General features: G+C 47.3%; 1 protein-coding gene across 10 annotated transcripts in view; it reads right to left on the minus strand.

Moving 5' to 3' along the window:
- The window catches only part of CB2H6orf89 (chromosome B2 C6orf89 homolog), a 45,251-nt gene extending 32,982 nt beyond the window's left edge, over positions 1–12,269 (minus strand). For 2 of the 10 annotated variants that reach the window (XM_027057866.2, XM_053222874.1), the window contains exons 1-2: positions 4,864–6,294; positions 519–602 (exon numbers count right to left, since the gene is read on the minus strand). Coding sequence is in view for 6 of the 10 variants with exons in the window: in XM_053222873.1 (XP_053078848.1) it covers positions 519–602; positions 1,574–1,608 (119 nt within the window). In the remaining 4 variants the exon portion in view is untranslated. Of the gene's footprint in view, positions 1–518; positions 603–1,573; positions 1,675–4,863; positions 6,295–12,072 lie in introns of those variants that run through there. The other 8 variants (XM_053222873.1, XM_053222876.1, XM_053222871.1 and 5 more) reach the window with 8 other exon arrangements.
- Between the last annotated feature and the right edge of the window lie 425 nt (positions 12,270–12,694).

The following is a 12,694-nucleotide window of genomic DNA, read 5'->3' on the forward strand; positions in this document are numbered from 1 at the left end:
AATTCAAGTATACAATGGTATTATGATACTGACTATATTTTTGCAAGCTGTACATCCTTTCTCCTTGAGATTTGGACATATTTCCCAAGTTACCGGAAGGGTCTTTATCAATAACTTCATAAAGTTTCTAAGAGCACGTGGGGATCTTCATAATAAGCCCTCTTTCTGGCTTTCATTAGATAAGTGGTCCTCAACTGGGGGCAACTCTGGACAGGGACATTTGGAAAGTCTGGAGACATTTTGATGGTCACATTTGAGGGGTACTGGCATCTAGTAGATATGATGTCAATTAAGCACACACAAAAAATCTTGTCCCTTTGGGTTGGGATTTCATACCAGCAAAGCAGCTCCCTTGCTGAGATTTGAAAGCCTTCAACACAAGGATTTGTATTAAAAACAAAACAAAACAAAACACCACACACACACAAAACAAAAAAAAACTCAAACACAAAGTCATGGCTTAGCATCAAGTATGAGGGCACTGACTGAAATCAGCTGAGCAAAGGCAATTCCTTTACCTCCAGAAAGAAAGAAGATCCAACTCTAGCAGGAATGAGCTTTGCCACAGAGGGAAGTTCCAAAGAGTGAGCTTGACTCTTAACCTGCAAGGGCACAGGCAGGGTCACTAGCAGAATTATAAAAATCAAGGTATCATGCACCACCCTAGACATCCTGAATTGCCAGAATCTCTGGGAGTGGGATCCTGGTGCAGAAGTATTCAAACTCTTCCCTGTTGAGAAGAGGCACACTCCCAAATGGGAGACACTGCTCTAGAACAGCAGTTCAACTAGGGGTGATTCTGCTCCCCAGGGGACATTTGGCAATGTCTGAGGCATTTTTGATTGTCAAAACTGGAGGGGCACTACTGGCATCCAGTGGGTGAAGACTAAACATCCCACAACAAAGAACTGTCCCGTTCAAAATGTTAAGAGTGCTGAGGTTAAGAAATTCTGCTTTCAAGGGAGGCCAGGGTGGAGGTAAGGGGGGGGGGGGGGGAGATAAGCCAGGAGGCTGTTCACTTCTGAAGGAGCATCTCAGGAATAGAAGGAAGCCACTGACAGCTCTGATGAGATGTTCTCCACAATTCCTTCTGTGTCTCAGTCTAGGAAAAAAACAGGACAGAGGCATAACCGACAGAATGACTCTAACAGAACTTACAATAAAAGTTTGTTTACTGCAGAAAACAGGTTAAGAGGTCCAACTAAATGCGAACCTCTCCTTTGTCCTGTTTAATACAGAACTTCTTTATGGTTATAAATATGTCCTAAACACTGATTTGACAGTGAACACCTGGAGGTGCTCAGCTTTCCAAACTAAACAGCTGTGCCAGCTAGGCAAGTCTAAGATGCAAAATAGATGCATCTAGCTACACAAAAAGGGGTGGGCGCCTCGGGGGCTCAGAAGGTTGACTCTTGAATTTGGCTCAGGTCAATTTGGCTCAGTCATGGGACTGAGCCCCCAGGTGCGGTCCGTGCTGAGCATGGAGCCTGCTAAAGATTTTCTCTCTCTCTCCCTCTGCCCCTCTCCCCTGCTTGCATGTTCTCTCTCTAGAATAAATAAACTTTATTTCTACCTGCTCGTATCCTCATCTTTTCCAGTTTCTACCATTAAAAAAAAAAAAATCCTTTCTCTCTAGAATTCCAGTGCTCGTGTTCTCCCTCCAGAGCCAAGTTCCTTAAAAAAAGAAAAGAAAAAAAAAAAAAGGCATCACTTCACCTTCGTGTTTCTAAGGTCTCCATGTCTTTATTAACCACTCAAATCACATTTCTGCCCCCCTCACACCACTAATATAGCTCTCAGGTCACCAATGGCTCTCTACATGCCAAGTCAAAAGGACGTTTTCTCAATTACTACCTTAACTGACCTCTCCACGGAAGTTCCTGTTGCCAGCCATTTCCTCCCTCAAGTGCTCTCAAACCTTAGCATAATTCGCTTTTCTCAGAGACCATACCCCTGAATGCTGGTATTCATCACAGTTGTCCTTGATCTTCTCATTCCCTCCCTGGCTTTAACTACCAGCTACTAGTGATTTCCAAATCTCTTCTCCAGTCTAAAACCCTCCAGAACTCCAGACCCATCCATCTATCTATATACCAGACACTCTGGCAGAAATTTCCTTCTGTTCCCTATATGTAATGTGCCCACAAGTGCCTTATTATTCCTGCCCCCCCACCCCCGCAACCCATTTCTCCTACTATATTGTTTTGTAATTAATGGAAACACCAGTTCTCCATATTTAAAACCCCTCCTTTTTCATCACCACTAATGAACCAATCACTAAATCCTCGATTCTACTCCCTGTATAGTTCCCACATTCATCATCTCCTTTTTAGCTCTACATTAATGGTAGTCAAGGCTCTCAACATCTGTCCTGTGGACCATCACAAAGATAAATTTAATCTCTATACTGCCAGCTCTCCTTCTCCTCTCTGATCCATCCTCAAGTCGCCCCACAAATTATTTTTCTGAAACAAATCGGCTAATGTTACTTGTCTATTTAAAGCGACTTCCTTGAATCCCCATGTCCTGCTGTGGAACAATTTAGCAAGGTGGTTAAGAAGGCAAGTGGACTTGGAAAAAGCTAAATACAAACACCTGATCTTCCACTACTGTATAGTCATGAGACAGTACTTAATCTAAGCCTCTGAGTTTTCATCATTTTATAAAATGGGGGTAATTGTGTCTTTCCAACACTGCTGTGAAGGGATTACGAGATGATGAATGTAAAACATTTGTCCCAATACCCAAATTTAAGACTTGGTACTTTTAATAAGACGAAGTTCAAATTACTTAGCTTCCCATTATGACCTGGTCACTGCCTACCTGTTCAGTCTCATTTCCTATTCCTTCCTCACGTTCTTCACTGCCATCCCATTTTACATCTTTTTGCTTTTGTACAAATAATTGTCTCTGCCTACCATGGGGAAAAGCCCCCATGCTTTTCCAATCAGTGAACTCCTTATTCCAGCCTTGATGTTTGTCCTTTGAACCCTAAACACAACTCTGATCACTTTGTATTATATTTATTTCCATGTCTCCTCACACTAAATTGTTCCTTGTGTTAAAAAGAAAACCACAGGCCCAAAATGGTGTCACTTAGGTTAGGGTCCCAAGTCAGCAAACCAAGACTTAACATCTAAGCTAACTGCAGTTTCAAATCCCTTGGAAATGTGACTTTACCCAGCCAACATGGAATTTCCTGGTCAGTGCTAGAACATTTACTGATAAACCCCATTCCCCCTTAGAATGACCTTGCCTAAAAAACTGGCAATGCCTAAAAAAATCATTTCCTTTACTTCACTCTCTACCTTGAAAAACCTTTCCTTTCCTGTAGCCCTTTAGGAGCTCCTCTCTACTTGTCAGATGGGATGCTGCCTGATTCATGATTTAATTACAGCAATTAGATGTTCAAAATTTACTCGTTTGGGGCGCCCGGGTGGCGCAGTCGGTTAAGCGTCCGACTTCAGCCAGGTCACGACCTCGCGGTCCGTGAGTTCGAGCCCCGCGTCGGGCTCTGGGCTGATGGCTCAGAGCCTGGAGCCTGCTTCCGATTCTGTGTCTCCCTCTCTCTGCCCCTCCCCCGTTCATGCTCTGTCTCTCTCTGTCCCCCAAAAAATAAATAAACGTTGAAAAAAAAATTTTTAAATTTACTCGTTTGAATTTTTTGTTATTTAACCCTTGAAAGCAGAGATAAGTGGAGAAAATATCAGAAGAAACTAACAACAGACATGGAAATTCACCTCCGAGTCATGGAACCTGATCAGTATCTTCTGAACAGATTTATACAAAGGAACTGGTCATTCTGTTCTCAAACTAATTTAACTAATGGTTGGTTTATTTTACCATTTATTCTTCTTATTTTTAAAAATACATCAACCTAAGGAGGGTTTAGGTGAGTAGATTAGGAACCTCTCATTTAGACAATCTCTGTGGTGTTGCTAGGTAGCTTGTTAGAGGAACAGGGATTAAAACTGGATCTTGAAAATTGTTTTGGTTCAAAGCAGAAAGAGCCTAACATGGACACTCTCTGGTATGCAAGTTGGACTAAGTGAACTTTAGTCAAACTTCAACGTAGCAAAGTTGAATTTAGGTTAAAGGATGTTGTTCCTTAGAGAGAAATTGTGATAAACCCTGAACACACCATTTCATTAAGGGAGAAATGCCCATAGAGGATTCCACCATGGAAACAACCAAATGAGCAACCTGAAAAAGTCAGAATAGTTAAGCATCCGGGAGTAGTTTCTATTATCAAGCGATGACTAAATACTTTAAATATACTCGCAAATACCAAGGCTATATATACGAGCTCTTAAATAGGAAAACCTGTGACCAGCAAGGTTGGTGGTCTTAGGAACACTAGGCAGGAGATTTTTGTAGCAAATGGTGATTACAAACACCCCATTATCGGGTCAATAAATCAAGTCATATAACTCTGAAATCCTACATGCTATGTTTATCGCATACAAGTCCACACTTTATTAGAAAAAGATGTTTCGAAGGGGGGCGGGGAATCAACTCAACATACTAAAAAATTAGGAATTTTGTCAAAAGGGCAGTGAAATCTAGACTTCGCTAGCACCGATGGTGTTCTGGACACTGCTGTGACACCTGCGAAACAAGCTCCAACAGGGTCGACCTCGCTTTGCTCGGCCCCGCGGAGCCAAGGAAAAGACGTCTTATGGGAGTCGACCCTGGGGGAGCTGCCGGCGATGCTGCCAACCTGCGAAACCCCAGAGGCTCAGAAAAGAGGTTTGCGCAAGGGCAAGAGGAAAAGGGCCGCGCGAGGGTGTCACGGACGGGAGCGGCGGTGAGGCTGTCACAGGGCGGCCTCCCCCCTCCCGGCCTCGGGCCCCAGGCACTCACAAGCGGGGCCCGCGCCCCCTCGGGCTCCTCCCGCCTCGGGGACTTCAGCCTCCGGGCGAGGAGGGTAAGCCGCCAACCTCCTACTTCCGGGCGCGCAACCCGGAAGCAACTCCCATGCCACAGGCGAGGCCGCGCGTGCTAGGGTAGCTCCTTCCTCACGCCTCGCGCTTGCGTCAGAAACAGAACCCGCGACTTGGACACGCGCGCGCGCGCGAAGTTCCGCGAGATCTGGAGAATGCGGGTTCCTGCCCCCCCTGGCGTCAGGTTCCTCCTGCTCCTCCCCTTTCAGTCCTTACCAGGGTCTGTCCTCTTCCGCGCTCGCGCGGATTTAGCAGCTGAACTGATTCAGCCAACGGCCTTTGCCACCCCCCCCCCCCCACACCGTGCCAGGCAGCGTGTTAGGCATTAAGGAGTGGGAAGGACGGGTAATGGAGGGCAGGCCCTTACCTGTGGGAGCTTACTTTTAATGAGAGAAAGACAACAAACATTTGGTTTCCAACTTTCCGGGCTAGCGGAGCAAGGACAGCAGGTGCAGAGCATGCGTTCTCCTCTTCAACCTCTGTCCCAGGGTAACCCCTGGCTTTATAAGGCATTTGCATTACAGGTTCTGCGCCCTCTGGTGGGGAGTGACGCCATGACAGTTCCAGCAGGAACCTTGTAGGGTCAAAGTTCTCCTCCACAGGTAGGAGGCATCTCCCCAAAGATGTGAGGCAGCTTCCATTAGAGACCGCCTCCTGCATGGCTCAAGACCCTACTTACTTAAAAAAACTGTATCCTCGGTGACTCCTCAACCCCCGTCTCCTCCATTATGACCGTGTACTGGTGGTTTAATAAACCACTTTTTGCTTGGTACCTCCCTTCTGTCGTTATTCGAGCGCGGATCCTCCTATAAATCTTTCGAGGGGAATCCAAGAACCGAGACTTCCACTGACACCATGCAAGCTTCCCCCAGTAACATCTTTTGGTGCCGCGACTCCGATCGCCCAAGGTAAGACAGTCCTCACCCCGCTGAGGCTAGAGGATCCCTATCTGATTTACTTTCTCGGAGGTCAGCTCTCACTCACTCTGCAATTTGGCCACTACTGTTACTGTCTATAGTTCTTCCTCTCCTAAACCACTTCTGCCATCACTCTCACAAAGTCTGTGCCCCTCAAACCCCGAGGACGTGCTGTATATATGTGAAAGCCTCTCCATCTGCTGGGCCGGTCCATTTTCATACTCATTCAATCTCCTGGATGATTCATCTAACCAGTAGTTCTCCCTCTGTGTTGTTGCCTCAAATCACACCTTCTTACGTGTTTCCCTCCCCTTCCCTTTCCGGAAAGATGGTCTCAATCAGCCTCTGATACTTAAATCCAAGGTGGGTACATGATAATCACAGTCTCCAGCGGGAGTTTATTTCTAAGAGGGTAAGGGCAAATCTTTGTGTCTATTCCAACTCCTCGAGTTAATACTTTGGAGAGGAAATCTACTGAAAACATTGTTGCACTATAAGCTAACTAATTTGGATGTAAATAAAAAACAAAACAAAACAAAACAAAAAAACCTGAGAGGAGCCTGGGATGAAATCTGGAAATGGAACCACATAGATGTTGAAGGCTGGGGCATACATCCTGGCACTCAGGGACTCATTAGGGATTATAAAATACACCAGATCCCTCCCTTATGGGCACCTCAATTTGGGGGAGGCAAGTAAAGAAAGGACAGGCTGCAATAATACTAATTTGGGCTGTGCGCCTCACCTGAGGGGACATCCTTGAAGGGTCGTTCTTCAAAGGAGGTAGAAAGGCCACCTCTCCTCTTGATACACAACATTCCAAGGGGACACTCTTGGAATACTGTGTCTACTTCTTCCCCTTCTCTTTGCTATTCCCTTACATATGGGAAACCTGATGGCAGTTCCAGGGGTTCACCACTGGGATGCATCCTCACTAACTGGGATAAGTTTGACCCCCAACCTTTAAAGAGGAAAAGGCTCATCTTTTTCTGCAATACAGCATGGCCCCAATATAAACTAAGAGATGGGGCAACAGGGCCCTACAATTGGACACTGGATTATAACACCATCTTAAACTAGACCTATTTTGTATAGACCAGACAAAGTGGTCTCAGTTCCCTTAGGTCCAAGCCTTTATGTTAAACAAACCTCAGGCTTTTCAAAACCTGCAAAATTCAGCTGTCCACTTTAGATTTCCTCACAAGCCTAAGTCCTAAGTCCCCTCCCCCACCACCAGAGGAGGCTTCCCCAAGCCCCACCAAATCCTACCATAGCCCAAAACGATGATCCATTGCCCCATATCCAAGACCACCAACACTGTCAAGTCCTAACAAGCCCCTTCCAATTCTGTGTTTCCTCCAGGAAATAGCTGAGCCAACCAGAACCACCATGTGGGTCCAAACTCCCTTCTTTATGAGTGATCTCCACCAAATCCAGAAGGACTTGGGAGATTTTTCCTAGGACCTTGACGGTTACGTGTCAGGACTTCAGGGTTTTATACTAACTTTTGATTTGTCCTGGAAGGACATAGTGCTCATTCTCAATCAGACTCTCTCCAAGGCAGACTGAGATAGAATTGGGGAGCCCACCATCTAATCTGGGGATAAACTTCATAGTTCCAGTGCAAGGTATCTGGCAGATAACATGGCAGTTCCAATAACAGATCCTCATTGGAACTATGACACTGCACAAGGGCAATGGTCCCAAGACCATCTTATAATCTAACAAATGGAATGTCAAGATGCCAGTCAAAGCCAATTAATTATATAACAAGCTGGCTTTCATAAACCAGGAAAAGGAAGAAAACCCCACAACCTTTATGGAAAGACTAAGAGAGACTTCAGCTAAACATACTCTTGATCCCAGAGAGGCTGATCTTACAGTTCTTAATGGTCGACTCATCACTCAGGCCACCCCAGATATTAGGAGGAAGCTCCAAAAATTATCCCTAGGGCCAGACATACCAAGCTCTGAACTCCTTAAGGTGGTCAATTTTGTGTTCTATGGCCAGCACCAGGAGAAGGAAAAAAAAAGGGAAAAGGAAAAACGTAAGGATCAGAGACAGGCTCAACTCCTGGTGGCCTTGCAATGCCAGCCATCACCCCAGGGTCGCCCCCTCAAAAGGGAGACACCAAAAGGAGCCTGCTACCATTGCAAAAAGGAGGGACACTGGAGAGATGTCTGTTCCTTAAGCTCCCTAATATGGCCTGTCCTAATGTCCTCAAACAGGACACTGAGAGACTGCCCCACTAATGGGACAACCAGGGGTTCAGCATCCCTTCAAGCTGTCACCACCATGGATTGAGGCAACCTATGGCACCAATGGGCTCCTCCACCCACTGTTTCCCTCATTGTGACAGAGCCCAGGGTGACCCCTTGACATGGCAGGTAGGACAATTTTCTCTTGGACATGGGAGCCACTTACTGTCTTAGCCTCCTTTACGGTAAGCTTTCCTTCAACTCCCGTCTGGTTATGGGAGTGAAGAGCCTACCAACAAAGCTAACCTAACGTTCATACATTCTTGGGACTCAGTCAGTGCCTTTGAGAGGCTCTATGGGAAAAACAGGTCCTACTAAAGCCAGACCACTCAAACCCAACATCCCTGGTCCAACCAGGAGATAAGGTCCTAATTAAAACCTGGATACATTGAGCTCCTGGATCCCAACAAACACCTTTATGGAAGGGACCCTATACTGTTCTTTTATCCACCCCTACAACCATCAAGGTCCCAGGAATCTCCAGCTGGATCCATCTCTCCCGAGCCAAGCCTGCTGTGACCTCTAACAAAGAGGACAACCCTGATACCTCTGAGTATACCGGTGAGCCACTGGAAGACCTCAAACTGCTCTTCAAAAAGGGGCCATCTCAGATAAATCCTAAAATCCTCTATTCTGTTATGTCCAATACCTTAGTGTAGTCCTGCAGGGGGACTTCCAAGACTACACCCTTAAAGAAATCCATAGGTATGGTACCTCTTTGATCACAAGCCACTTCTGCCTCATGCTGCCCCGTAGCCCCCCTCACTTAATACTGCTCAACGCTATCTCAACAACACCAATTCTAATTCCCCTTGCTGGATATGTGTGGGACCCCACTTAGCCATTGTAACTCCCGCACCTGCTTCATTGTGGGCCACCACCAATAACCCCATTAGTTTCACCTATACCCGTCTCTGGATACCAACATGGACCTCCCAGCCCCACGTAAGTGCAAGAAACTTCCAAAGAAAAGTCATGGAACACAGCACAAAAATCCTAAATGCTCAGGGGCCCCTCCCAACACCTGCTATTTTGGGACTGTTATATACTCAACTTAAACTCTCTAATATGACCTTCCCAATCTGTGTTAGTACTAACCCAACATCTGGGACCCCAGTGGGTTTTATTCCCTTGTCTCCCTGCCTTTATAATTTCAGCCTAACTTCGGCAGGTGAGTCATTCTTTTGGGAAAGTGTTTCTGATTGCTACTTTAACACTGTTAAAGAGGAGCTTTTGATAAGGATCCCAGAACATATGTTCCAGGAGTTTTTCCAACAGGGGACAAGGCTGTTAATAAGGTGTACTGAAGAAGGAGGAGGTTACCTGGGCTGATGGGTGGCCCTGACAATATTGAGACATGGAGGACCAAGGACAGGGGGTGATGGTGACCTTTGGGGGAAGGTTAAGAGTGGGTCTTTTAAGGGGCACCTAGGTGGCTCAGTTGATTAAGCGTCTCACTTCTGCTCAAGTCATGATCTCATGGTTCCTGGGCTCAAGACCCACATCAGGCTCTGTGCTGACAGCTCAGAGCCTGGAGCCTGACTCGATTCTGTGTCTCCCTCTCTCTCTGCCCCTCCCCTGCTCACACTCTCTCTCTCTCTCTCTAAAAACAAACTTAAAAAAAAATTAAAAGAGCGGGTCTTTTAACGGTGTTAAAGTAGCAACGCAACTCTACAACATCTAGTCATGACCTCTTTGCCCACCTTCATATTGGCTTTGGTCCTCTTTAGGGCCACTGCTGGCCCTAGGGGAGCCCCTTTTGAAAGTGCCTTTCTTTTCTTTAAATTTTTTTTTTTAACGTTTATTTATTTTTGAGACAGAGAGAGACAGAGCATGAACGGGGGAGGGTCAGAGAGAGGGAGACACAGAATCTGAAACAGGCTCCAGGCTCTGAGCTGTCAGCACAGAGCCCGATGCGGGGCTCGAACTCACAGACCGTGAGATCGTGACCTGAGCCAAAGTCGGACGCTTAACCGACTGAGCCACCCAGGCGCTCCAAAGTGCCTTTATTTTCTATTCTAACCAAGGTTCACCTGTGTCCTCAGAAGGGACTCTATTTTTGGAACTCAAGCATATGTGACCCTTCCAGATGGATGGAAGGGCACTTGTTCTTTGGCCTGGTTAGTTCCAGATGTATCCTTCATAGGAGTTACTCAAAGAGTTTCCCTCTCTATGGTAACTGAAACACCCATATCTAAGCAGGAGGTCCTTACACTCCTCTTGCTAGGGGCCCTCCTCGGGAGCAGCCTTAGGATTGGCCACAGGGATCACGAGGACTGTCCTTCTCCACTCTCTCAAGAATTAGGCAAATCCATTCAAGAAACTATGTAAGTCTTGGCAACCTTAGGCCACCAACTCAACTCACTGGCAGGTAGGACAATTAATTTTCTTTTAGACACGGGAGCCACCTACTCTGTCTTAACCTCCTTTACAGGTAAGCTTTCCTTCAACTCCAGTCTGGTTATCCTGGTGGTCACCCTCAGGGGCAGTCCTCCAAAATCAAAGGGCATTAGATAGCTCACTTTAGCCCAAAGGGGCACATTAGTCCAGGAAGAATGTTGCTTTTATGTCCATCAGTCAGGTTATTCAAGAAAGTATCAAAAGACTTCAAATGCAAGCCCATCGTCTCCTATCAGCAAGCACATCCACCATCTCCCTATCCTGGGGTCTTATGTCATGGATACTTCCCTTCATGGGGCCTTTCCTTTGCGTGATCCTTTTGCTTTTTGAACCATGTCTTCTTAATCTTATAACTAAGTTCATCTCCTCTTGTGGTAGACAAGACCAGCTTCACCTCTTACTGCAACAAGGATATCAGCCCCTTTCGAGAAAACATCAAGACTACTATAGCCCCTGGACTATAGTAGTGGTCAAACCTTCTGAGACCAGGACACAAGCCCTATTCCACCCTATAACCTCATACTACCTCCTCATGGCCCAGACAGATATCAAAGAGTGAAACTCTAATGAAAAACACTGCCCTTGTTCAGTAGGAAGCAGCTACAGAAGCTTGACTTTGGCCCTCAACCTGAAAGATTTCAGAGCCCCAAGTCCTTGAAGGGGAAATAACAGAGTAGGCACTTGGTTAGCTATGAGCTGGAGGCAGGGAAGGCCATAAACAGGTTACATTTAGAGACTTGAGGGCAAAAGGTTCCCAACTTTCCAGGGCTCTAAGACCCAGAGCAGCAGGTACAAGGCTTGCGCTTCTCTCTAACTCTTGTGCCCCAGAGTAACCCTAGACTTCATTACAATGCATTTGTATTAGTTTGCCATCCCCGTTGGGAAACGGACATGACAGGTTCCCGAGACCGTTTCGACAGAAACCTAGCAGGGTCAAAGTTCCCCCTACCGGTAGGAGTGAGAAAACAACTGTAGCCTCGGGGCAGTCGCCAACTCCAGGCCTGCCCACTCCATCCTGAAAGTGTACTGCCCTTTAAAAAACTGCTTTGTGCTTGCTACCTTCCTTCTCACGGTCTTTATGCCAGTGCGGATCCTGGTGTAAATCTTTTGTGGGGAATGCAAGAACCGAGACTTCCACTGACACAAGGCAAGCTTCCACGGGTAACAATTAATAAAAGGTGTTTCGAAGGGGGGCCAGGAATCCATTCCATATACCAAAAAATGAAGAATGTTGTCAAAAGAGCAGTGAAATCTAGACTTCGCTAGCACCGATGGTGTTCTGGACACTGCCGTGACACCTGCGAAACAAGTTCCAACAGGGTCGACCTCGCTTCGCTCGGCCCCGCGGAGCCAAGGAAAAGACGTCTTATGGGAGTCGATCCTGGGGGAGCTGCCGGCGGTGCTGTCAATCTGCAAAACCCCAGAGGCTCAGAAAAGAGGTTTGCGCAAGGGCAAGAGGAAAAGGGCCGCGCGAGGGTGTCACGGACGGGAGCGGCGGTGAGGCTGTCACAGGGCGGCCTCCCCCCTCCCGGCCTCGGGCCCCAGTCACTCACATGCGGGGCCCGCGCCCCCTCGGGCTCCTCCCGCCTCGGGGACTTCAGCCTCCGGGCGAGGAGGGTAAGCCGCCAACTTCCTGCTTCCGGGCGCGCAACCCGGAAGCAACTCCCACGCCACAGGCAAGGCCGCGCGTGCTAGGGTAGCTCCTTCCTCACGCCTCGCGCTTGCGTCAGAAACAGAACCCGCGACTTGGCCGCGCGCACGCGCGCGCGCGAAGTTCCGCGAGATCTGGAGAGTGCGGGTTCCTGCTCCCCCTGGCGTCAGGTTCTTTCTGCTCGGCCCACTTGAGTGTTTACCGGGGTCTGTCCTCTTCCGCGCTCGCGCGGATTCAGCAGCTGAGCTGATTCATCCCACAGCCTTTGATTGGGCACCCCCCTACTCCGTGCCAGGCAGCGTGTTAGGCATTAAGGAGTGGGAAGGATAGGTAACGGAGGGCAGGCCCTTACCTCTGGGAGCTCTTAGTCTAAAAGAAAGACAAGCAAACAAATCATACAAATAAACACACAGCCCACTCATAAATATTTATTGGAGCTTACTCTGTGCGAGACATTACCAACCCTTTATGGTTGTGAAACCAATTCAACAACCCTATCATATAAATAGTCCCTATAGGGGCCA

The sequence above is a fragment of the Acinonyx jubatus genome, chromosome B2, assembly GCF_027475565.1.
Source record: "Acinonyx jubatus isolate Ajub_Pintada_27869175 chromosome B2, VMU_Ajub_asm_v1.0, whole genome shotgun sequence".
Taxonomy (NCBI): domain Eukaryota; kingdom Metazoa; phylum Chordata; class Mammalia; order Carnivora; family Felidae; genus Acinonyx; species Acinonyx jubatus.